The sequence below is a fragment of the Peromyscus leucopus genome, chromosome 1, assembly GCF_004664715.2.
Source record: "Peromyscus leucopus breed LL Stock chromosome 1, UCI_PerLeu_2.1, whole genome shotgun sequence".
NCBI lineage: Eukaryota > Metazoa > Chordata > Mammalia > Rodentia > Cricetidae > Peromyscus > Peromyscus leucopus.
In genome coordinates, this window is record NC_051063.1 from 45,388,648 (window position 1) to 45,413,538 (window position 24,891).

General features: G+C 42.7%; 2 protein-coding genes across 5 annotated transcripts in view; one reads left to right on the forward strand and one right to left on the reverse strand.

The window, feature by feature from the left end:
- The window catches only part of Pde6c (phosphodiesterase 6C), a 52,934-nt gene extending 31,454 nt beyond the window's left edge, over positions 1-21,480 (forward strand). The window contains exons 15-22 of one of the 2 annotated variants that reach the window (XM_028882859.2): positions 3,787-3,874; positions 9,059-9,159; positions 13,441-13,548; positions 13,636-13,699; positions 17,265-17,339; positions 17,427-17,510; positions 17,998-18,154; positions 21,155-21,480. In XM_028882859.2, coding sequence (XP_028738692.1) covers positions 3,787-3,874; positions 9,059-9,159; positions 13,441-13,548; positions 13,636-13,699; positions 17,265-17,339; positions 17,427-17,510; positions 17,998-18,154; positions 21,155-21,216 — 739 coding nt within the window. In that variant the 3' untranslated portion in view covers positions 21,217-21,480. The remainder of the gene's footprint in view (positions 1-3,786; positions 3,875-9,058; positions 9,160-13,440; positions 13,549-13,635; positions 13,700-17,264; positions 17,340-17,426; positions 17,511-17,997; positions 18,155-21,154) is intronic. The other variant, XM_028882860.2, reaches the window with a different exon arrangement.
- A 967-nt stretch (positions 21,481-22,447) lies between these two features.
- LOC114702459 (protein FRA10AC1 homolog) overlaps positions 22,448-24,891 on the reverse strand; it is a 28,165-nt gene continuing 25,721 nt past the window's right edge. For all 3 annotated transcript variants that reach the window (XM_037206635.1, XM_037206639.1, XM_028882908.2), the window contains exons 13-14: positions 23,796-23,874; positions 22,448-22,773 (exon numbers count right to left, since the gene is read on the reverse strand). In XM_037206635.1, the coding sequence (XP_037062530.1) occupies positions 22,731-22,773; positions 23,796-23,874 (122 nt within the window). In that variant the 3' untranslated portion in view covers positions 22,448-22,730. The remainder of the gene's footprint in view (positions 22,774-23,795; positions 23,875-24,891) is intronic.

Genomic DNA, 24,891 nt, shown 5'->3' on the forward strand with positions numbered 1-24,891 from the left:
TTCTTGTCATGTGGAAATCAGGTAGTCCTGTTTCTACAATGGTCATTTGAGCATTGGTAACATTGTGCTTCAGGACAGAGCTGAGGGCAAGGCTCCAGGAACACGACCAGAAAGATGCTTTAGGAAATCAATTGTGAGATAGTCAATGAAGCCACACTCCTGGGTACCATTCCAGCTATTTGAGTGAAAGCTGAGTGAACACAGTCCATATCCCAACATTCATGAAGATTCCATGAAGAAAGCACTTTCCAAGCAGCTGGCTGAAATTGCCACCCTGCTGTCCCTAGGTTTCCACAGAAGAGCATCTCATATCATTGTCTCATCCTGAATCTTCTCTGAAGTTCTCAGTGATTATTTATAGGCAATCTGTTTGAGCCATCACAGGACCAATCTCTCTGTTCCTTCATGCACAAATCACACCATTTTCTACTTCCTGAATTTCAAGATAAACTTGGTGTCCAGTCTTTGGTTACGAATTTCTCAGAATTTCCCAAGAATATTGTAGATGGTCTCCCAAGGGCACATATCCTCATATACTGTCTTGGGATGATCAGATGTCAGTCAACTGAGCTGAAATGTCACTCTTCAATTTCATCCTGTGTCACCCCTGTTGGAATTTTAATCTTCAAAGATTATTCTCAGGAAGATAAGTGGGTTAAATAACCAAACCACACACATCACCTTTGTGATTCAAGCTTCTCTCTGGTCATTTTCTCCTGCACAGTTAGACAACATCAGTATGAACTGTATGCTTTTAACACTATAAGCTCACTGCGGAAAATGTCCTAAAAACGGAAAACTATTTCTGAATTTTATATTTTCTTTCTCCTTAAGATATCTTCAAAATCTTTAGTAACTTCTCTGAAAATCGCCATTCTAGGAAATTACCATGTCAAATTAGTTTTCTCCTATAAATACATGTGTGTGAATATGTATGCATATATATATATGTGTGTGTGTGTGTGTATGTATGTATATGTATGTGTATATATATATATATTTGTAAGTCATCTGCAGTCACCCAGGCATTTGCTCCTAATATTTCAGCATGTGCCTCCCAAGCATAAGAGGGATGCACACAGAGACACAGCACAGCGGTCCCACCCCAAAGAAACTTTACAGTTGTGCTGTGATATTATTTGATGCAAACTAATTATTAATTAAATTAAAATTAATGATTTTTTCTAGTTATCTCAAGCACCCCAAATTGATTCGAGATAAAATCAAGGATCATTTGTTGCATATCATGGTTGATGATCTTTAATCTCCTTTAACTAAAGGTAGTTTCTTCATCTTGTTGTGTGTCTGGGATACCATTTTTGAAGAGTCTAGGCAAGTTATTCTCCGGCACCCCTCTCCATCTGGATGTACTTAATGCTTCCTAATCACTAAATATGTCCTAAGTATTTTTGGCAGTTCTTTCTATGTGTGCTGTGTCCTCTGGATATCGGTGTAAGGAGGCCAAGGGTATCAATGTGTCCCATTATCTGAAATTTTAAACGGCTTGTGGTTTTGATGGACAGAATGCTGTCTGTTATTCGGTAATCTCTCTGTGCAGTGGAACATTCCCCAACCCTGTAACAGTAATATGTCAAGTGTTACTTCGAGAATGAGTAAATATTTAGCTCCCCAATAACAAATTTGACCAATTTCAATTTTTAATAATTTTATTAGTTCTTTGATTTTTTTGTACTTTTTTTTATTTATTTATTTTGTACATGTTTTAATCATATTTACCCTTCTTGTTCTGACTCTTCCCAGATCTACCCTTCTCCCCTTCCCATCCACCCAACTTTGTGTCTTCTTGCCCAGCAAAACCAAATGGAGCTGTCCAAATATTCTTCAGTGTGTTGTCTTTAACAGAGCCCAATCTATTTACCAGGGGCCACGCACGTAGAGGAAACGGACCCTTCCTTTTTACCGGAAGCTAACAATTGCCAATAGCTCTACAGTTAGGAGCGGGAATCTGTGTTCAACTCTCGCCCCATGCTGGGATTTGGTCTGGTTTGGGCTTGCGTAGGTCTTGTGTGTGGTGCCTTTCTCCTGGTGTGAGTTCACACACGCAGCCGCCCTGTTGTGTTAGAAGTCACTGTTTCCTTGGAGTCACCCACTGCCTGTGGCTCTTACTCTGTCTGCCCCTTTCAGACATCTGCTCCCTATTTCACAGTGATCCCTGAGCAGTGGGAGGAGGCAGTACAGAACATGTATCCCATTTAGGGCTGGGTTTTCTGCAGTCTCTTAAAAGAATTCAACATTCTACTCTTCTAACTGAAACTGAACTTAAAAAGAAATCTCCAATGCTGATATCCTACAGATACTAAAGTATTTGTTTTAAATGATGGATTATAATATTGGTTACTGCACCCATTGGTGACTTGGCAATGTCTCCTCCCCACAAATTTCTGTTCTTTGCGATGTAAAATGAAAATTCTCTAAAGCCGCCACCGTGATTTTGATGTTTTCCTTAGAAAGATTTATTTGTATTTCCATGGAAAATCTTCCCCTAACCTACAGAATTTTGGTCTCAACCTCTTGTCACTTTTTTCTTCTACCTTTTTTTCTTTTTTCTTTTTTTCTTCCTTTTTTTTCTTTTCTTTTTTGGCTTTTGAGGCAGGGGTTTTCTATGCAACAGCCTTGGCTGTTGTAGACCAGGCTAGCTTCAAACTTACAGAGATCCACCTGCTTCTGCCTCCAGAGTGCTGGATTAAAGGTGTGCACCACCACTGCCCAGCTTCCTTTTATCATTTGATATTCATTGTGTCTTTCCTTCCCAGCACAGGTGACATTGAAGAAAAATGGTGTCACGGAGTGGGGTCTTCATTCACATAGAGCTGTCTTTTAGTTCTTAGTGAATGGGCAATCTTACTTTTAAATGTATACCATTGCCTTGGGGAAGAAAGAAATGATGCTTTATACTGACTTGTATTTGTTTCCTGGAATTATTAATTAGTTGATTAATTAATTAATTTAATTTAGTTTAGTTGTGGTTTTTGAGACAGGGTCTTACTATGTAGCCCAGGCTGGCCTCAATCTGTAATTCTCCTGCCTCAATTTTTTGCTTTGTTTTGTTAGTTTTTTGAGATAGGGTTTCTCTGTAGCTTTGGAGCCTGTCCTGGACTAGCCCTGTAGACCAGGCTGGCCTCAAACTCACAGAGATCCACCTGCCTCTACCTCCCGAGTGCTGGGATTACAGGCATGTGCCACCACTGCCCGGCCTGCCTCAATCTTTTAGTTATAGGTTTGTGACTGTCCAGGCCCAGCTTGGAAACTCTTAATGGACACTGTCTATGCAGATAGTTCATGGTATTCCACAGTTGCTGAATGTTACATAAGTCATAGGACAGCACCACGTGTCCAGAGAACCCAAAGATTTTATGATAGATCAAACTTAATAGTTTAAATAATTCAAATAATTCAGCCACTTAGACATTCCCTGCCCCCTTTATTTTTTACTTTTTGGAGACAGAGTCTCACTCTGTAACTCTGGCTGTCCTGAAATTCATTATGTAGACCAGGCTGGCCTTGGACTGACAGAAAGCCATCAGCCTGCTTCCCAAGTGCTAGGATTAAAGGTGTATACCACCATGCCTGGCAAGTAACACCATACCTTCTTGCCTTCTAAATTAAAAATCATCTTTTCCAGTATCTTGTATTTGGCCATTTCATAGACATTGAGTAGGGAAGGAGACAAGACGTGAACAAGAATTCTGGAAGAGTGAAGATGCTGTATAGATTTCTGTGTAATCTCTAAACTACTGAAGCTATGCTGTATCCTTTGCTTCCTAGGTCCACATCTCCACTTGCAAAGCTTCATGGGACTTCTATTTTAGAGCGACATCACCTGGAATATAGCAAGACTCTCTTGCAGGATGAGGTATGGGAGTTTTCCTCGCAGGAAGCTTACAGGAGTCTCCAGTGATGACACTGGCGATGTGTGCCCTTACCCAAGGACAGTTTGCATGTCCCTTCCTCTGTGCCATGGCAGAAGTTACTATACTGCATCTAGGTTTTGAAATACCAAGCTGCAAGAAGTTAAGACCAAGAAGAAAAGAGGCACAAAAGTCACAGAATCTCTGGCCCATTGGTCAAGAACGTGAAAGGGCTTTGTGTACCTTGAGCATCTATTTATAAATGTAGAGGGGAAATAACAGCTATGCAGTCACTGTTTTTATTACTCACTCATGGGCACACCGTGCAGAGTATGGTGCGGACCTTGGAGAAAGTCAAATTGTGGTAAGGTAGGCTCAGATAAAAATACTAGATAAATCAAACAGCTTCCACAGAGAGGCCCTGTATCAAGCTCTATTCACGGGAGAAAAAGGGGAGGGGTCATGACGGCTTAGGCAGGAAGAGGTTTCCAGCCCCTTGAACCCTTAGGATTGGCACTCACAGTATACCACTAACCTTCCACAGGGAGAAGCTATGGGCTTCCCTTTATTAACTTCATTTCAGGGGTTTCTGGGCAAGTGGAAAAACTCAAAGGACTTGTTTTTAGAATGAAGGAAATCGTGTTTTACACAGACGGACAACCTGCTTAGCATCACATGTTCACAGGAAAACTGCACTCTGGAGGATGGGCTTTTTCCTCAGCCTCTGTAATAAGGTCCCAATAAAGGCTGAGGAAGGAAATAGACTGACCTGTTCCAGCCTAAAGATAGTACACAGTTCAGGGCATGGATGATACCCATTTTGGGACAACGAAAAGAAAGGGTAGCTGAAAGGGTAGTCTGTCAGGAGCCTTTGTTTTGCTGTGGGACAGTCTTCGTGGGGCAGTATTCCTGAAGAAGTATTTCCTGTGCATCCCTCTCCATACCACAGTGAGACAAAGTAAATTCTAATCCGTCAGCCACACTCCGCCTGGTAAGGCAAATGTATTTAAGGAACTTCAGCCGAGTGTCCCACCACACAACTTAGAAGGCACCTAGTAGCTTATGTGTTTCCCCTTCTGGGTTTTGACGGTTTATTACAGAGGTGCACTCTTCCGTCTTTGTTTTTTTTATGGTCTTTGTTTTGCAGTCTAACCTGGTGTGGTGGCTAGTCTTGGTTGTCCTCTCGACACAGCTGGGGAGAAGGAGCCTCAACTGAGAAATCGCCTCCATCAGTTTAGCCTGTGGGCCCGCTTATGAGGCATGTTCTTGATCGTTAACTGATGTAGGGTACCAGCCCACTGGGGGGCAGGCAGTACCACCCCTGGGCAGGTGGTCCTGAGTTGTACAAGAAAGTTCGCTGAGCGTCAGCCTGAGGACCAAGGCAGTAAGAAGTGTTCCTCCATGGGAGCGTGCCTCAAGCTCATGCCTCAGGTTCCTGCTGTGGCTTCCCCCAGGGATGGGCTGTAGTCAGCTAAAACAAGCCGCTTCCCCCCCATGTTGCTTTTGGTTACCAGTATCAGAGATGCAAACTAGAACACCTGGCTTTGATGGCCATGCAAATGATTCTTATTCTTTCTAAAGAGGAATATTGCCTCTCAGTAATGTATACTGCCTTTTCAAGGACCTGTCTACAATGCGATTGAACCTCTAATTGCAGATGTTTAAAGCTTTGTCAATATGGTTGCTAGACAACGCAATCACACAGCCTACTTATGAGCAGTCAAATTGACCACAACAAATTGACTCATAATATATGCCTGTTATATTTTAGGAAAATAGTGCAGCTCTTTTTTTATTATTCTGTAAAGAAAATAAGTCCACTAAAAGTTTTCATATTTTTAACAAGAGAGATCCTTGGAATTTATTCAGCAATCTTGGCTCTTGTGGGCATCACTCAGACATTTTGTTTTTCATATTGTAATACATTGAACTGAAACGTTCTTATTGCTACAGCTCCGGAGGGAAAGGTACTCTGACTTGTCAGGAAGTCAGGCTATACCTACAGCTGTGAAGGGAAGGTATCCTGGATACCTACAGCTGTGAGGAGAAAGGTATCCTGACTTGTTCATAAGTCAGGCTATACCTGAAGCTGGGGTCTGGGAGGCGGGAGTCTCCTCTCAGGATGTGGCAATCCTGTTCCTCTCAGAGAAAGAGAGTGAGTCCCTACAGCTGAGCTCTGCTCTGCTCCCCTAAGGGAGTTTCCCAGCAGAGGTACCCATTTCGTCCCAGCTCTGGCCCAAGATGTTACTTCTGCTTCACTCTGCCTAGGGGAAACCCCTGCAGAAAAGTAGCAGTCTGCTCCAGCTCCAGCGAAAAGTTGTTACTTCTGCTCTGCTCTGCTCCGGAGTTTCCCAGCGGAGGTGTCCTCTGCTTCTTCTGCTCCACTCCCTAAGGAACTTCCCAGCAGAGATTCTGCTCCTTTGAGCTGGCGAAAGACCTTCACCCAAAACTCCTTCAAGAGATTTATTTGGAAAGGAGGAATCAGGAGAGTGACTGCCTCTGCCAGGGTGGAGGAGGACAGTGGCCATCTGAACAGGTGGAAAGGCTTGTATGGGGCTTCTTAGAGGCGGAGCTTTTCTAGGGAGACAATTTTCTGGGTAGGTGGTGCGGAATTGGCCAGATTTTGATCCTCTTGAGCTTGGACAAACTCAGATTGGCTGGATTTTGTGCTCAGGGATTGGTTGCTTTCATGTTCAGTTGGCCCTTTCACCCTACACTTACCTTTCCTAGAATTTGACACATAGGACTGACTGTATTCCAAACCAGACAGAAATCAGCTTGTGACCTGAGTGAATAGGTTGTGATATTGTGATATTGTTAGTCAAATTTATGAGAACACACACACACACACACACACACACACACACACACACACACACACACACACACACCAGCTAAGCAGTTAGGGGCTGGCCTGGCTAGAACTGGCCTAGAGACCCGGCCTTGTTTTGGCGCACCTGCCTCTTTATATAATGTTTTCAGAACAATGTGCAGGGATAGGGAGATAAGTATTACTTGCTTATATATTTTAAGAATTAATAGCTTAGGACTAAAAATTCAAGTATTAGGTGAAATATGGAGGAAAACTATAAATGGAAGTGATGACATTCAATTCTGCCACCCAGCAATGGGCATTCCATTAATACTGGATGAACCGCTGCTGTAGCATGGTGGCATGGTGGCATGCCTGAAACCCCCACACTTAGGAGGGAGAGGAAGAAGGATAAGGAATCCAACATTATTCCTGGATACATAGCCTGGGCTACATGAGACCATGCCTTAAAAGAAAACAAAACACACAGACAAAACCCACACTGGATCTGGACTGAGATGCCCGGTGGAGTCATTGTGAACAGTCCCAAGTAGGAATATGATTTTAATCCAGACAGTTTTTTTTTTTCTGCAATTTGGAAGTTTACTGGGCACTGCTTGACTCTGATCATCTGAAAACACTCACTATAGTTGCAACAATGAACTCAATGTTTTAATAAACAAATGATAGATTCCTGTCTACTGGTTACATATGTCTTTCAAAATGACAGTTCTTGTTCCACATGATATAAATAGATGGCCTCCATGAAAACTTATCATGTCTAGAGCTTGAGTTCTTGGGCAAAAACTCAAAAGCCTTCTGGAATGACCAACAGCCAGATTTGGTTTTGGGATAAGATTTTGTTTAATTTTGTTTTAACCTGAAGGTGGTCTCAAAACTCTATATAATAATTTATATTATCATAATAGAGATACAACAACAGTGAGTTAACTTGTAGCGAGTTTAATTTCTAGTGATTCCTCAGGTTTGCCTCACTGGAGTTGATCTTGCGTGGGTCTTTACTGAGCACAGACTATGAGTTAGGCAGTTGGAAGGACAATTTATCCCAGTTGAAAAACAAAGGCAGATGTTAGGGCTGTGTCCAGCATATGCGGCTTTCAACGGTAAAGTTGGGACCTGGTCCCAGGCTTTTTGCTGAAAGGCAGTGTGGGGTAGAAACTGAGAGCACCCACCAGTGGGCAGACTACATCGATTCAGATACCATACCTGCCCTGTTCTGGCTGTTTAACCCAAAGCAAGTTGCTTAACATCTCTGCATTATGGTTTGTCATAGATTAAGAGCATTCGCATAGCACTTAGAAGCTGGTAAGTGCAGGAAATACTCATTTGCTCTTACCAGTTTGGAGTTCAGTTCAGTATTCCTTTCTGCGTTATATCCCTCTTGTCTGCACACAGGCCTACAGACTGTTGCCTTTCTCTCTCCCATGGAATTGTCCTGGGTTTTGTCACCTTCATTTGGCAATACCATTGTACCTCTGTCCTCTGTCCTGCATGACTGAAATGGTCCATACAGAATACCATGACTTTTAATAACCACTCCAAGTTTTCTATTCTGGTAATCTAGAAAATGAAGAAATGAAACTAATTCATAAATGAAGATATTATTAATGAGAAATTCTGAAAAAAAAGATCTACTAATTCTTTGTTAAATATTGCAAGAAAACATTTTAAGGGTAACACAGGGAGGTTCGTTATTTTTTCTACATACATGAATATTAGCGTCGTCGTCGTCGTCGGCGGCCATTTCTAAGAGACAGTGGTTTCATGGTTACTCTAGAATTAGCTTGTCAGCAGTGCCACATGGCTAACCATTGGACATCCCAGAAATCCTTTCTTACAGTGCCTCAATTAATACAAGTAAGTATTTATTCTATTGTTATATTTTCATATAGTCCTGAAAGAGAACAAATTATTTATTCTAAAAATGAAGATATAGAGTAGCTGAACCTATTTTTAGAGTTTAAATGACCTACTCAAAGTAGAGTAGAGATGTGTACTTAAACCATTAAAAAAATAGGTATCAGGGGCTGGAGAGATGGCTCAATGGTTAAGAGTACTCACTGGCTGCTCTTCCAGAGGTCCTGAGTTCAGTTCCCAGCACCTACATGGCAGCTCACAACTGTCTGTAACTCCAGCTCCAGGACATCTGACACCCTCACACAGACATACACACAGGCAAAACACCAATGTACATAAAATAAAAATAAATAAATCATTTTTTAAAAAGACACCAAAAATGTTGAAAGACAGGCTATATGAACTCACTGTTTCGTTTGTTTGTTGAACCAAAGGTCAACTAGTTGTTGTATTTTATTGTGAATTGTTCATCCTTTCTTGTGAATTGTTCATCTTACAGAGTTTAAACATCTTCCAGAATCTAAACAAGCGGCAGTTTGAAACAGTGATCCATTTGTTTGAGGTTGCAATAATAGCAACTGACCTGGCTTTGTATTTCAAGTAAGTATAAGAATGGGTATCTGTGGTGATATATTATGTTCCCCAATATATTGTGCGCCCTAATAAACTTATCTGGGGTCAGAGAACAAAACAGCCACTAGATATAGAGGCCAGAAAATGGTGGCGCACACGCACGCACACACCTCTTTAATCCTAGCATTCCAGAGGCAGAGATCCATTTGGATCTCTGTGAGTTCAAAGCCACACTGGAAATAGAGCCAGGCATGGTGGCACACACCTTTAATCCCAGGAAGTGATGACAGGAAGCAAAAAGGTGTATAAGGCGTGATGACAAGGAACTAGAGCCCTTTAGGCTTTTAGGCTTTTAGCAGCAGTTCAGCTGAGATCTATTCGAATGAGGACTCAGAGGCTTTCAGTCTGAAGAAACAAGATCAGCTGAGGAATTTACAAGGTGAAGTTGGATGTGGCTTATTCTGTTTCTCTGATCTTCCAGCATTCACCCCAATACCTGGTTCCAGGTTTGTTTTTATTAATAAGACTTTTTAAGATTCGTGCTGCAGGTGTCAGAACACTCTTGAACCTGGTGTGGTTCTGCCTTCTATGAACTGTACTAAAGTTAAATGTAAACGGAGGCTTTTCTCTGTCCTGCCCATTCTGCAATCCCTTCCCAAATTATCATTCAGAGGCTTATATTAATTATAAATGCTCAGCTAGTAGCTCAGGCTTATTACTAACTAGCTATTACACTTAAATTAACCCATAATTCTTATGTATGTTTAGTTATGTGGCTTGGTATTTTTTTCTCAGCACAACATTCTCATCTTGCTTCCTCTGCATCTGGCTGGCAACCCCTGACTCCACCCTTCTCCTTCCCATCACTCTCAGTTTGGCTTTCCTGCCTAACTTCCTGCCCAGCTACTGGCCTGTCAGCTTTTTATTAACCAATGAGAGTAATACATATTCATAGCACACAGAAGGACAGCCCACAGCAGTTAAAAGACTTGTTTACGTGGCTAGAGAGATGACTCATTACTTGTGAGTATTTGATATTCTTACAGAAGATTGGAGTTGGATTCCCAGGACCCATGCTCACAATGGCCTCTAACAATGGCTTAAGGGATACGATGTTCCATCTGGCCGCTGTAGCCATCCACACATATGCATAAGTTTTTAAAACCAGGCTCACAAATCTGTTTTCTTTTTGGAATGTTAGTTATCCTCAAGACAGTTGACTGACAGTGAACTTACTCTGTTTTGGAGACATACTTTTCGAAAGCACAAGCCTGCCCTGTTAAATACCTTGTGATATGCAGCACAAACAAGAAGGTACAGTGGCGCATGGCCTGAAAAACAATGTCACGAAACTGCACCCCATGGCACCCCATGGCACCCCATGGCTGTGTGTCCTGGTCATTCACTGTGGTCCAGAATCTAGTATTTAACTGTATTTGTTCAGTGGTAGAATGCTTGCCCAGAATCTGGTATGTGTTATTTCAGGCTCAGAAATTTGACCCTGTGAGAGTTGTGGATTGAACAATTTTGATGATTCTAACACAAACTAAACTCCCGAAACCTGAGTTTTTACACAGCAGAGGGCCAAGGAGACCAGATATGCCAAGTATCTGCACACTCTCTTCTAAGCGAAATATAAAGTTTCATGGTGAACACTGGTTAGAAAGAGGTGGGCTATTTATAGGATCCAAATATTTGGTGACTTTGGCACTGTCAAATTTTGCCTTGTCCTTAAAAATCCAACTTCATTAAACAGTTCAGCTATGATTACAAATGCTTAGGACACCATAACGGTATCCTGACACCCAGGGCTCACATCCCACCAGTGGTCACCCATCATGTGACATGTGCTTCAGAATCCAGGATTCGTTTGTTGGCTTATTTTTGTTTATTTAGAGACAGGGTTTCTCTGTGTAGCTCTGGCTGTCCTGGAACTCACTCTGTAGACCAGGCTGGCCTTGAACTCAGAGATCCTCTGCCTCCCAAGAACTGGGATTAAAGGTGTGCACCACCACCGCCTGGCTCAGAATTCAGTTTTTAAGGACAGAAACAGAAGCAGAGATACCATGGGGGCACTCCACCTCCATTTCATCACGAAAAGTCCTCTCACTTTCCAAAGAGAGCCATCTGATACTGATAACTCCATCCTTTCCACTCCTGTTCCTATGAGGCAATGCTGAGTGTGTCTTGAATTTTTTTCCACACATGACACCCTATTGTCTGCAAATAACTTCCTGCAACCCGATTTTCCCACACAGCATTGTATTTTAAAGATTTGCCTTTGGTGATATGACACTTCTAGATTGATTTAAAAAAAAATTCATGTCGAAGCACTACAAGTAAATTATAAGACATTCACGAGCACATCAAATTCAAGACAAGACCCTGATGGAGCCAAACAAAAATGCAATTAAAAATTAATAAAAGAGCTGGGTGGTAGTGGTGTATGTCTTTAATCCCAGCACTCAGGAGGCAGAACCAGGCAGATCTCTGTGAGTTCAAGGCCAGCCTGGGCTACCAAGTGAGTTCCAGAAAAGGTAAAAAGCTATACAGAGAAACCCTGTGTCGAAAAACCAAAAAATTTTTAAAAATTAATAAAAGATTCGGCAATCGGGCTCAATAGGTAAAGCAAATGCCATATAAGTATGCAGATCTGAGTTTGGATTCCTCACCACCCACACAAAAAACTGTGTGACAGGAAGCAACTGTAACCCTAGCATAAGGAGGGAATGTTAGTGAGGACAGCTAGAGAGGGACCCATCAAGGAAAGACACCTGATGTCCTCTTCTGGCTTTTACACATAGATGTACACCCATCCCCTCATCCCTATTCATCCCACACACAAACAAGTACACATATGGAGATAGATAGATAGATAGATAGATAGATAGATAGATAGATAGATAATAGAAGGAAAGATAGATGATAGAAAGAGAAAGAAAGATAGAAAAGATAGATAGATAGATAGATAGATAGATAGATAGATAGATAGATAAAGAAAAAGATAGATGATAGAAAAAAAAAAAAAAAAAAAAAAATAATAGATAGATAGATAGATAGATAGATAGTAAATTAAAAGGCTCCCCCTTGGTAATACACAGAGAGCCAATTCACTTGCTCCAATTGTAGTGTTTAACTGTTGGACAGACAATAATTCCCTTACACTCCCACACAGAAATAAATTCAGATTATATCTTATCTCCATTATTGTCCACAATGCTACATTGTAGATCGTTGTGCATATATGGGAGTGTCTGTGCACAGAGGTGGCAGTGTTGTGGGGTGTACACGTGTTTTGTGTATGCCGTCTTGCAGTATTGGGCTCCACCATTTACATCCTACCAGCCCCATGCCAGGGTCCTCTGATTCCATATCTGAAGTACTCTTGATCTGGACACATCGGATTTTAGTTTGCTAACCTGTTGGGTATGAGAAGCTACCCTACTGTTTAGATCTGCATTTCCCAGTTGCCAGCGAGAGCGGCCATCCATGTAGTTTGGTTTCTGTGTTTTTGTTGGGCGTGTGTGCTATGATGGTACAGCGCCTGCCTGGCCCTGGCGCTTGTTTTGTTTTTTTCTTGTTTGAACTTTTGGTTTGACTGTATTCAAACTTCCTTGGGTTCTCCCCACTCTGTGGTTTGTACTTTTTCTGCCTCCAGCCCCTTTATGCCAGAGATAGTCAGAACTGCCTGCTCTCTATCCTGGCTCTTGGCCCCTGCTAAGCAGACAGCCTGAGGCAGAGTGGGAACATAGACTATGAAAAGCGCACGCTTAAGATCATTTTCTGTGGAAAAATTTGTAGCACAAATCTTAAAGGGTCTTATTTTTCTTAAAAAAAGGAGCCAGGTATTGGGGTGAATTCTGAAAGCTCAGAGAAGCAGAACAAGTCACAGCTAACCTTAACTCCACAACTCCTAATTGGATCCTGTTTCCACGAATCTTCAGACTGAAAGCCTCTGAGTCCTCACCCGAATGGATCTCAGCTGAACTGCTGCTAAAAAGCCTCTAGTTCCTGGTCCTCATGCCTTATATACCTTTCTGCTTCCTGCCATCACTTCCTGGGATTAAAGGTGTGTGTCACCATGACTGGCTGTTTTCAGTTGTGGCCTTGAACTCACAGAGATCAGGATGGATCTCTACCTCCCAAGTGATAGGATTAAAGGTGTGTGTGCCACCATTTTCTGGCCTCTATGTCTAACTAGGGATTGTTCTGTTCTCTGACCTCAGATAAGTTTATTAGGGTGCACAATAGTTTGGGGAAAACAATATCACCACAAAACAAAATGATGTACAGCTGTATCTTTTCCAGGAAGAGGACCATGTTTCAAAAGATTGTTGATGCCTGTGAACACATGCAAAGTGAAGAGGAAACCGTCAAATATGTAACTTCCGACCCAACCAAAAAGGAGGTCATTATGTGAGCAGTCAGAATATTGGTCCCTTTTTAACAAAACAGCATGTTTTGTACTTTTTCTAGTTTGCTAATTTTTCATTTCTTCATAAGGGCCATGATGATGACTGCCTGTGACCTGTCTGCCATCACCAAGCCTTGGGAGGTGCAGAGCCAGGCAAGTACCACAGCATTGCCTTTCTTGTAACACACCTGGGACCCACCTGTCCGCTAGCATTAAGCCTTGGGGGGTGCAGTCAGGCAAGCCCAGCTGCATTTCCTGCGACCCGCCACATGTCACCTGTCTGCCATCATCACGCCCTGGAAAGTGCAGAGTCAGGCAAGTCCTGAGGCATTTTTTTTCCTGTTGCACACCAGCTGCTGTCTAAATCCTGTGAAAGGCCACACAGTGATCTCTGGCAACCCCAGAGTCCTATTCTGATCTTTACAGACAACAGCAGGTCAGCCGGTCATTGGATCATGTCCCAGAACAAGGAAAATACAGAAGACTTTGAAAAGAAAATGGAGGGGGAGTGAAAGTGAGGGACAGAACTCCTTATTATTGAACAAGCTATAAAATTTTTATGTAGAATTCACCAGGCATGGTGGTTCAAACCTGTAATCCGACTGCGCCTGAGGAGGCTGAGGCAGGAGGATACAGGATTCAATGATAGCCTGGCTACATAGTAAGGCCTATCAAGTGAACTCAACTTGTGAGCTGTTCAGTAGGCAGATAAGTCAGAACAGGCCCTGGGGGAGGGACTGTTCGCTCTGCGTAGCTGGTGCTGTTCCCGGGGTCTTCTATACAGTGACTGGAAGGTGCTGACAGAGAATCCACATTCAGGGCTGGCTGTTCTTTGTCTACTTTGCGGGGAGGGCAAAGACGATGCTTAGCTACTTGTTTTCTCATTGATTGGCTGGAAGAAGCTGCTTTTTTTCAATGATGTCTAGGCGAAAACTTCAGCAGAGGAGCCAAGATTTCTTTGGTTCAACTGTCCATCCTGATTATATCTAGAAACAAAAAGTCATTGGAACCCATTGTGGGAGAGGGCAAATACCTTTTTGTCCTAGCCATCCTTGGTTTATGGCTGTAGGTCCTAAGTAAAAGATAGCCTGCAAAGAGAGAAGTGTATAAATTTATGTTAAGTTTTACATGCATGACATAGGAGCCTTCATAAGTAGACAAAGGCCTCAAGAAAGTTATTTTCATATATTTTTGAATAACATTTAAAGTGTGTGTGTGTGTGTGTGTGTGTGTGTGTGTGTGTGTGTGTGTGAGTTGCAGGGGCAGTGGCAGAGAATTTGTGCATGCGCATGTAGTGCTCAAGGAGAAGACATAAGATCTCCTAGAGCTGGGGTTACAGGCAGTTGTGAGCAGATGTGTATTCTGGGAACAGAACTCAGGTTCTCTGGAAGAGCACTGTCCACTCTTAACCACTTAGCCATCTCTCCAGCCCTGTATCCTTATATATTTTTATGCAAGAATTGATGAAGAAGTCGTTCATGGAGAAACACAGCTGTAAAATGGTGATAACCAGGGAACTTAGCAAGGCCACTTGCTCAGGGTCTTGGCCTCTCTCTACCTTCATTGCACTTCCTCCACAGGTGAGGAGCACCTCTTGAATGAGCTTGCCAGATCGGGAAAGGTCAAGGTCAATCTGTCTTTCTCAAGCTTCATAACCTCCTTTATCAGGGAGGGGGAGGCAAGTGGGACCTGATGGGAGGTTTGATCAAATTCCAACAGCAAATAAGCATTCAAATCGACATGACTGTTCTTCCTTCTGTATTCTTGATGTGTTGGTGTGTGTGTGTGTGTGTGTGTGTGTGTGTGTGTGTGTGTGTGTGTGTGTGTGTGTGTAACCAGAGGATAAAGTTGGGATGTCCTCCAGTGTTCTCCGTCTTATTTTTTGAGATCAGGTCTCCTTACTGAACCTGGAACTCTCTGTTTGAGCGAAACTGTCTGTCTGGCCACTGAGCTTCAGGGATTCACCTGGATCCTGATATAAACCCTATGTGGGGGCTGTAGACCTTCTAGCTTTTTATGTGGCATTGGGGATTGGAACTCAGGTCCTCAGAGTTGTTGGCAAACACTTTACCCACTGATCCATCTCCCCAGCTCCCACCTATATTCTTTATCTGTCAGGCTTAAGCCAGACATTCAGGGTCTCCCATGAGCTCACCATCATCTCTAATCCTTTCTGCCTGTCACACCCAATATGGCATCTGTAAGACTGTAGCCAGGGCTGAGGATGTGTCTCAGTTGGAAGAGTGCTTGCCTAGAATTCAGGGAGCCTTGAGTTCAGTCCCCAGCACCTCATAAATTGAGCATGTTGATGCATGCCTCTAATCTCACCACTTTGGAGGTGAAGAAAAGAGAATCAAAAGTTCAAGGATACCCTGGGCTACATAGTAAGTTTGAGACCAACCTGGGCTACATGAGACCCCCCCCCATGTCAAAAAGGATTTGAATGTAGCCTTTGATGGACAGCCTAGTGGTGGCCTCCTGGCTGATCTTCATCAATGATTCCCTGTCCTCTTCTGTCCTCTGACCTGCTGCCTGAATTATCTATAGAGCTCTGCTCACTCCATGGTTGGAAAGGATTCTCAATGATACATCACAGAAGTTTCCAGCTCACTTATTTGTTTTTACAAAATCTTTTTTGTTTTGTTTTGTTTTTGAGCTGAGCATGATGATGTGCATCTGTAATGCCAGCTGAGACACTGAGACAAGATAATTGTAAGTTCAAGCTACCCAGGGTAACATAACAAAACACTGTCTCAAAAACAAAAACAAAAAACCAGAAGTCTACTTTCTTTCACAAAACCTGTACAGAGATAACCACAGGATAGAGATGGAAGTTTTGGCCTGGAGACCCAAGCTCATCCTCCCGATACAGTGCACAGGCCTGTCATTACCTGTCCCCTCCCTCACCCTCCTGGGGTCATTACACATCACCCCAAACTGTCACCACACACTCCAAGCTCTGGGATAAGACTCAGGCAGTCTGTTCTGTGCATAGTTTTCTCCTCCTTTTGATCTAGATATCTACTGTTCAACTTTCATTGGATCACAGAAACGCCTCCTCCCTCTGGCATGACATGCCTCTTTTCTTCTTCCTCTTTTACCTATAGCAGTAAGTCTATTAGTGTTGCAGTACATACCACACCGAGGGCAAACTGTTCTCACTACACTGTGAGCATCTGAAAGACGATGCCCCATCTCTTCCTTCTTGGCAAGCCAGGCTTCCACCAATGTCAGGTAGCTAGCAAATGTCTGTCCATCATGAGGTGTTACCTTTCATTATGTGAATTAATACTTGATTATCCTCACACGGTTGTCAAGATGTGTGTGTGTGTGTGTGTGTGTGTGTGTGTGTGTGTGTTCACCATATACAAACCTATGCTAGATGACTACAGCTAATAACAGGATTGGAAATTGTGAGGGTTGGAGGCATCTTGGTTTGAGAAACTCAACCTTCTCCCATCCCCCCTCTTTACTGAGAAGTGATGGCAATATAAACAGAAGACGTACTCTCGGAGTTGGACCAGAACCCTCAAGTAGGGAGAGAACCTTTCCCATTTCAGCATAACCTGTAAGTGGCATCTGTTTTCTAACTTCAGAGCAGCTGGCTTGATGACCCCTCAAGCGTTGACTGGAAGATCCTTAGATGTCACTCATGCTGACATGACGGAAGTTCTCTGCTGACAGTGGGTATCCCAAAGCATACCTCTGTCTTTTGCAGGTGGCACTTCTGGTCGCAAATGAATTTTGGGAACAAGGTGATTTGGAAAGAACAGTGCTGCAGCAGCAACCAATTGTAAGGACCTTGTCATAACCATGTCATTAATTAAAACCATCCCTAAAGCCCTGAAAAACGTCTTTAAAGGATTTCCTTCTCTTCTAGCCCATGATGGACAGAAACAAAAAAGACGAACTCCCCAAACTTCAAGTGGGATTTATTGATTTTGTTTGTACTTTTGTATATAAGGTATGTAAACAAATTATTTGAATGAACTGTGTAATCATTTAAATGAGAATTTTTCTTTCAAACTCTAACTAGAGTGAGCCAGGTGTGGTGGTGCGCATCTGTAATTCTAGCACTCATGAGGCAGGGGGATCAAGAGTTCAAAGTCACCTTGGATTACATGGTAAGTTTCAGGCCACCTGGGCTTAAAAATCAAACAAAAAATTGACTAAAGCAAAGTTACCAGTGAAGAAAACCACCAGGTCATGTCCTCCATAGTATTTTGAACATTGACTTTGATTTATTCAGAGTGGAATAAAATGTGCAACAACTCACAGATGATCTACTTGACAGACAGCAAAGAGCCCCTGCCTCACCCAAGCTTCGGAAGCACCCAGGCTCATCCCAGCAGCTCCAAGCACCTCCCACCCCCCAGCTTCTCTTCTGCTTATGAACACTACTGAAAATCAGCTGTGTGATTAACTAGTTTCTGGCCTCAAATTCTCTGCAGGAGTTCTCGCGGTTTCACAAAGAGATCACCCCCATGCTGGACGGCCTTCAGAATAACAGAGCGGAATGGAAATCACTGGCGGAGGAATATGAGGCGAAGGTGAGGGTGACCGAAGAGCAGGTGGGAAAGCAGGAAGAAGGAGCAGTGGATGGAAAAGGTTAGCTGGAATCGAGTTTGCCTGTGTGAGTGTGCAGTAGCCAGAGACGTGTGTGTGTGTGTGTGTGTGTGTGTGTGTGTGTGTGTGTGTGTGTGTGTGTGTGTGTGTATAGGGGTGGGTGAGTGGGTGTCATGTGACGAAAATACAGAGCATCTGTGCTAATAGGAAAACTGCTTTGCTGATGCAGGTAGGTAAGTTAAAGAAGTTTGTGGTTTTCAGGGTTGTCTTGCCCTCAGTCGAGATCTTATGCTCCTGGAGTTGACAGCCCCAGCCAGACAGGTCCCAGTACTGCAGAGGCTGTCGGTGGGTATTAGTACCCTCTAGCAGGTGGCTCTAGGGCATCTCTGTCAAACATAAGGTCAGGGGTCAGGAATAGATGGGAAGACAGTGCAAATGGGACACCCTGCATTAGCTGTGAAACTCTGGGCAACTTGCTCAAACTCTCCAGACTATACAAGAGGTTTTACAGATTGACATCTGAAGGAAGTCCTACAGGTAAAGTTCAAGTTGGCCAACCATGTGAGGTGGCTTGAAGGAGATGCTAAATCTTTACTTGTCCCCCAGATATCTTCACATGGTGCTATTTTCTCTGGCTTGAAATTTCTACTCCCAGTCACTTGACAGGTTTATCATTGCTTTCAGAAAGCCTGTTAAAGTGCTTACAATGAATTGTCAGTTCTTCAACTGAATGTTCATATTGATAGCAAAATGCTGGGCTGGGCTGGAGCTCTATGGTAGAGCATTTCCTAGCATTGCAGAAAGCAGAATGCTAAATTGATGGTGAGTTGTCCATGCATGTTTATGAATGAGTGTGTGTGTGTGTGTGTGTGTGTGTGTGTGTGTGTGTGTGTGTGTGTGTTGGTGTGGAGCTCTGAGGAGCTGTGTACCTTGTGTGTCACAGTGATAGGTTTTGTTACTGACCTGGGACTCATCTATTTAGCCAAGCTGGCTGGCAAGACCTGTGTATCCATCTGTTTCTACCTCCCCAGTACTGGGATGACAAGCACATACCACCATGCCCAGCTTTTTCACATGGGTACTGGGAATCAAATTCGGGTCCTTGTGCCTGCATTGGCAAGCCTTTTCCTACTGAGCGATTTCCTCAGGCTGAGATGTTAATGTCTGTCTCCAAAGGTTAGCACTGTAACAGTTTTGTAAGTCGTTCCTGTTGGCAGAGAAACCATCTGTGTGTGGGAGGCCCTGCATGAAGATGCTTCTAGACGACTGCACTGTTCAGAGTTTAATCACTTCATTGAAGTGGGAATATTTGCCTTACCAAAGTTATAGACATCCCTCAACAGAATAAAAGCAGGGTTTCTGATGCCTTCATGCCCACTCATTCAAATATTCACAGGGTATGTGTTCTCACAAGGCTGTGTTAGGCCTTGGGAAAAGACAGGGACCTTACCTCCAAGCTCTCACCTCTGAAGGGAGAGCTGGGCATTAAGTGACTAATGCAAAACCTGATGGTGAGCCTTGGAGAAAGCTTGTGGTGTATACTGAGAACACAGGAAGGCTTCCCTGAAAAGGGGGTGTCTGTGCTGAGGTCCCAAGACAGTAAGTCCCAACTCACACAAAGGAGCAGAGGTGAGTGGAGAAGAGAAAAAATAGGATATGTAAAATAACTTCTGATGGAATAAGCTTGGTGTGGCAGAATCATTTCAAAACACGTCCATGTGTAGTCAAGGACGGATGGACGGACGGAAACCCGAGTACCAGATGAAGCTGGTGGTGTAAGCAGTGACTAACGGTACGTAGCCTGCAGCCAGCTGCGTGACACAGTCAGGGGAGAGGTTGGCGCAGGAAGGTCTGAGCTGCACTTCAGGAAAACAGAAGAGATTCTGACTGATTCGTTCAACTTCTGACGTTACTTTGTCTCTCCTGTTAGAATGAGGAGATATGTCTTAGGACAAAGATGTCTCTGATGAAGATGCAGCCACCTTCCCCAAGTGACTCCTATATTTGTTGTCTTCATCCTTTAACAAATATTTTTTATCAATTCTTGAGAATTTCACGTATGTGCACAATGTATTGTTTTTGTTTTGACTCCAACCCCTCCCCTAATTACTCCGAGTGGACACAGGTCTTCTCCATGTTATTTGCATACGTTTATTTCTAATTTCTGTCTATTACTTGAAGAGTTCTCTCCCGGGCTTCAGGTTTTGTGCCTCTAGCTCAGATTCCAGCTTGTTTAATTTCACTGAAACACTGAGATGGTAACTGCTTATCAAGTTTCAGTTCATTTTGTTTTTTGAGAGTTTCACTCTGTAGCCTAGGCTGTCTGGAACCCACAGAGATCTGCCTGTCTTTGCCTCCCGAGTGCTGGGGTTATAGGTGTGTACCACCACACCTGGCTACCTACCTACCTACCTACCTACCTACCTACCTACCTGTCTGTCTGTCTATCTATCTATCTATCTATCTATCTATCTATCTATCTATCTATCTATCTATCTATTTTTTGAGACAAAGTCTCATCATGTAGCCTTGACTGTCCTAGAATTCATAATGGCCTCAAACTCACTCAGGGATCCACCTGCCGCTGCCTCCCAAGTGCTGGCATTAAAGGCGTGCACCATCACACCTGACTCTTGAATTTTATTTTTCAATTTTTCCCGATTTATGTGTATGAGTATTTTGCCTGCACGTGTATGTGCGCCACATGTGTGCTGATATACAAAGAGGTCAGAAGAGGGTTCGGATCCCTTGTAATGGGAGTTACAGATGGTTGTGAGCCACCATGTGGGTGCTAGCAATCAAATCTGAGTCCCCTGCAATAATAACAAGTGTTCTAAACGGCCGAGCCATCTCTCCAGCTCCTTGAATCTTATTTTTAAGTGAGCCAATTGTGAATAAAAAATTGGTTTTAAACAGTCAAACCCTTGGAGTTGTGATAAGCTAATATTAATTGGCGATCTCACACAGATACCACAAGAATGTCAGAATAAAAGCATTGTATCACATGACTCCTGATGATGTTTTTTCTTGGTCTTTTACCAGCGGTCACAGATTCAGGAGGTGGCACCGAAGACAGAAAGTCCAAGACGTGCTTAATGTTATAATATAATCCAACTGGTCTCTATCGCAAGTGTCATCTTAGTCTCCGAGAAAAAACCTTCAAAAGACCCTCTCTGAATTCAGTTCAGTAGCCCTGGAGTAACGACGATTTCCAGAGACACTGCCATGTGACTATCCACAGAGTATCTACTGCTGACCTAGAAACCCCGTGAGCTAAATAAAGTTCAATCAAGGAACAAACTATGACAAAAAATGCATTTTATGCCAGTTTGTTTTAAATTAAAAATATGCTTTCTTGAAATGAGTCACAAGACCTATTAAGATTTATTTGTATGTCTGTGTCTGTGTGGGTCTATGTGGCATGTGTGCCTCTGCCGGGGAAGAGGGGCTTCAGACCCCGCCAACTTGAGTTACCTGGGGAAGAGGGCTTCAGACCCCACCAACTTGAGTTACCTGGGGAAGAGGGCTTCAGACCCCACACCTTGAGTTACCCGGGGAAGAGGGTTCAGACCCCACACCTTGAGTTACGTGGGGAAGAGGGCTTCAGACCCCGCCAACTTGAGTTGCAGGCGCTGGGAGCCACCTGACACGGACGGGGTCCTCTGGGAGAAGAGCAGGTGCTAGTGAGTCCGGAGCATCTCTCAGCCTGAGTGCAGGTATAGAGTAGCTGACTACGCAAAGAGTCAAAGCACCAGGCAGCTGTACCGAGTCGATGCCAAACACCACCACGGGCTGGACAAGATTCCTTCAGCTATGACTCCCGTTATCTGCCACTGTGCTCGGTTATCTGAATTCATACATGAACTATATCACAAACTGCATTTTCATTCCCAAGTACACTGCTCTATTGTACAAGAATGCGTAGTCTTCCCAGTTAGCATTTAACTTTGCAGCACTCTATTTTCTGAGGATCACTGGATGATGAATATACTTTATTGTAAGACCGCTTAGCTATAGGAATTCCAGCACTAATATCAACTTTGGTGTTGGACATTTCAGATAATTTCCGCAGAAATCAAGATTCCTTTTTACTTACTGTAAGTAATAAGCTGAAGAAACAACACCTTCAAGAAATGAGGAACTTTTACACAATATTTAACATCAGTACACATGACTCTAATTTACTATTTTCTGATAGTTCAGAAAGGATTGCAAAATGACTTCTGAAAGATCTCAGCACAGTGCCTCACGCCTGACAGAAGACTGGTAAGCAGTTGTCGAGTGAGTGAGTGAATAACAATTATCCAGTCAAAGGAAAAACTCGGACACTGGCCATTTTAAAAGCAGACACTACGTAATTTATTTACAGTTTAATGCCAATCACTCCCTGTTCAAATGTCACTTACAACGGTGTATCATACACTGGAGAGCTATGGCCAAGACCGATCTGTGGATAAGCAACTGAGACGCCACCACCCAAGTGGAGGAGGAAGTGTCTGAGGCAGTCTCCGCCTGAGCCTCAGAAACATGGCCTGGTGGCTGTCCACTCAGTGGCATGGACACGTTCACGGAGTTTCACAGGACACTACCTCACCAAGGAATGAGGCTCTCTCCCAGTTCACAGAAACAAGTCCTGAAAATAATCATCAAATTCTTCTTCCCTATTAAAAAAGTACAAACATCAATTACAATTGAGAGCACTCAAAATAATAAAAATTAAATAAATCAATAGAGTAAAAAATTAAGAGATACATTATATGAGACTAATAAAAATAAAATACTTTCAGTATATTAGCTGATCATTTTACATACCAATATGTTTTCATAATTCAAATAATTCTGAGTTTCTAAACAATCACCTATTCTCAAAATTGTTAAAACTGGAATAGCTCACATGCTGGAACCTCTCTCAAAAACCCTCTGAGTTTTCCTTGAAATACTTGGTGAAACACCATTGCTTCTCTTTGCTTTTTTGGTTGATTCTATACCTTCTCTGTTCACTATTTCAAATTATAATCTGCTTAAGAAATGTATGGAACAGAAACTGTGTTTAAGAAAAGTTAAAGTCTTACTCCCAGGAATGTGAGGACATTTGCTCAGGCCACAGTCTTTATTAGTCTGAGACCAGTAAGTAAATATTTGTACTAGTAAAGGTTCTGTCTAAAAGAAAGAACAGAACTTGGAGGGACATTCCTTTCGGTATAACCTGTCAAATACAGGGACAAGCATCCAGTGCTCAATAAGGGTAGGTCTGCAGCAGCCTCACACAGCCAAGCAGCTCAGGCTTTGAAGTCAGCCAAGGCAGAGAGCAAGAGCTCCAAGTCATCTGTTGTTGGGAGGCAGAGATGAGTGTCGGCAGTGGTCCTCCCACACCTGTGTAAACCTTCAAGGGACTCCTCAGCGTGGGGCCTGAGAATCAGAACATCATGGGACAGGCTGTCCTAGATGCATTCCTCTCAGAAGGAGTACAAGCCAGAACAGAGGGTTGTCTGTTAAAATGAACCGATGCTGGCCCACCAGCTCTCTACAGCCAAGAACAATGGCTGGTAATACACTTTCACCTTACCAGGGTAGGGGGCCTTTGGCACTATTAAATATTGTCATGAACTGATATCAAGAACAGCTGTCTCTGCAGCCTCCTAAGCTGATGACAGAAGGGAGCATCTATGATCTCAGCACTCACTGTGACTTGTCGTCAGTCTCTGGCAGGGGACCTTTCCAGAGCTCGGATTCCGAAGCACCTTCTTCCTCATCAGGGTTTCCTGCTCATGCAGAAGAAAAGGTTTTTGCTTTGTTTTTAAACGTTTTTAAATCATTTACCAGTGCAATTAAATTAACTATGAATTTAACAGCAATTTAGCTTCAACTTCTATAATTCCCTGGAAATTTAAGTTATTCCTCCAGATACAATAAAATTTAAAAATTAAACAATATGAGAAATAGCAGAGTCTTAGCAAAGAGGGCATGGAACTCCTACTGTCTTATGAACAACTTCCTCATGTTACACTGAAAAACAGGAGCAGCTGATTTAGTTATTCCCTTGATCATACAACCGAAATGAAATGAAGATTTACCTAGAGAACATGTCTATCTTAGGACCAGCACTCAAGAACAGCTCCTTTAGACTAACGGCTGTCATCACAGAGGAGTCACTTACCGATGTAATTACATCATGAACAGTGTGTCTGCCTGCTAATACATTATCCAATACTGAGTAAATTTTAGCTGAGTATTAGGTGATTCATTTGAGGTCTATATTTTTTATATTTTTAAAATAGGAATATATTATTTTTACTGATTTTAGAGGTAATATGTACTTATTGTCTAAAATAAAAGCCATTTGCAAATGTTTAAAGTACAGAGGAAAAGTTATCCGGAGCTTACAGGTAATGCAATATTTAAGTCTGGTTGGCCCTTACAAAATCATGATACATAAGTTTACATGTATGTATATAACATACAACTTTTAAAATAAATTGGATTGTACTGTGCATATTTTCTGTAACGATAAAAGATTTGAGATAGCTCAGTTTTCCTTGACAATATATATAAATATGTCAATTTTTTTTTAGAATTTATTTTTAGTGATGCATGTGTATATAGGGGCCTGCAGAAGCCTGAGGTGTCAGATCTCCAAGGTCCTGGCAACTAAACTTGGGCCTCTGTAAGGCCGATCTATGCTTTGACCACAGAGTCATCTATCTCTCTAGCCCCATGAAAGCTTTAAACAAACAAAAAACAAAACAAAATAAAAACAGCTACATTGAATTTGATTAACC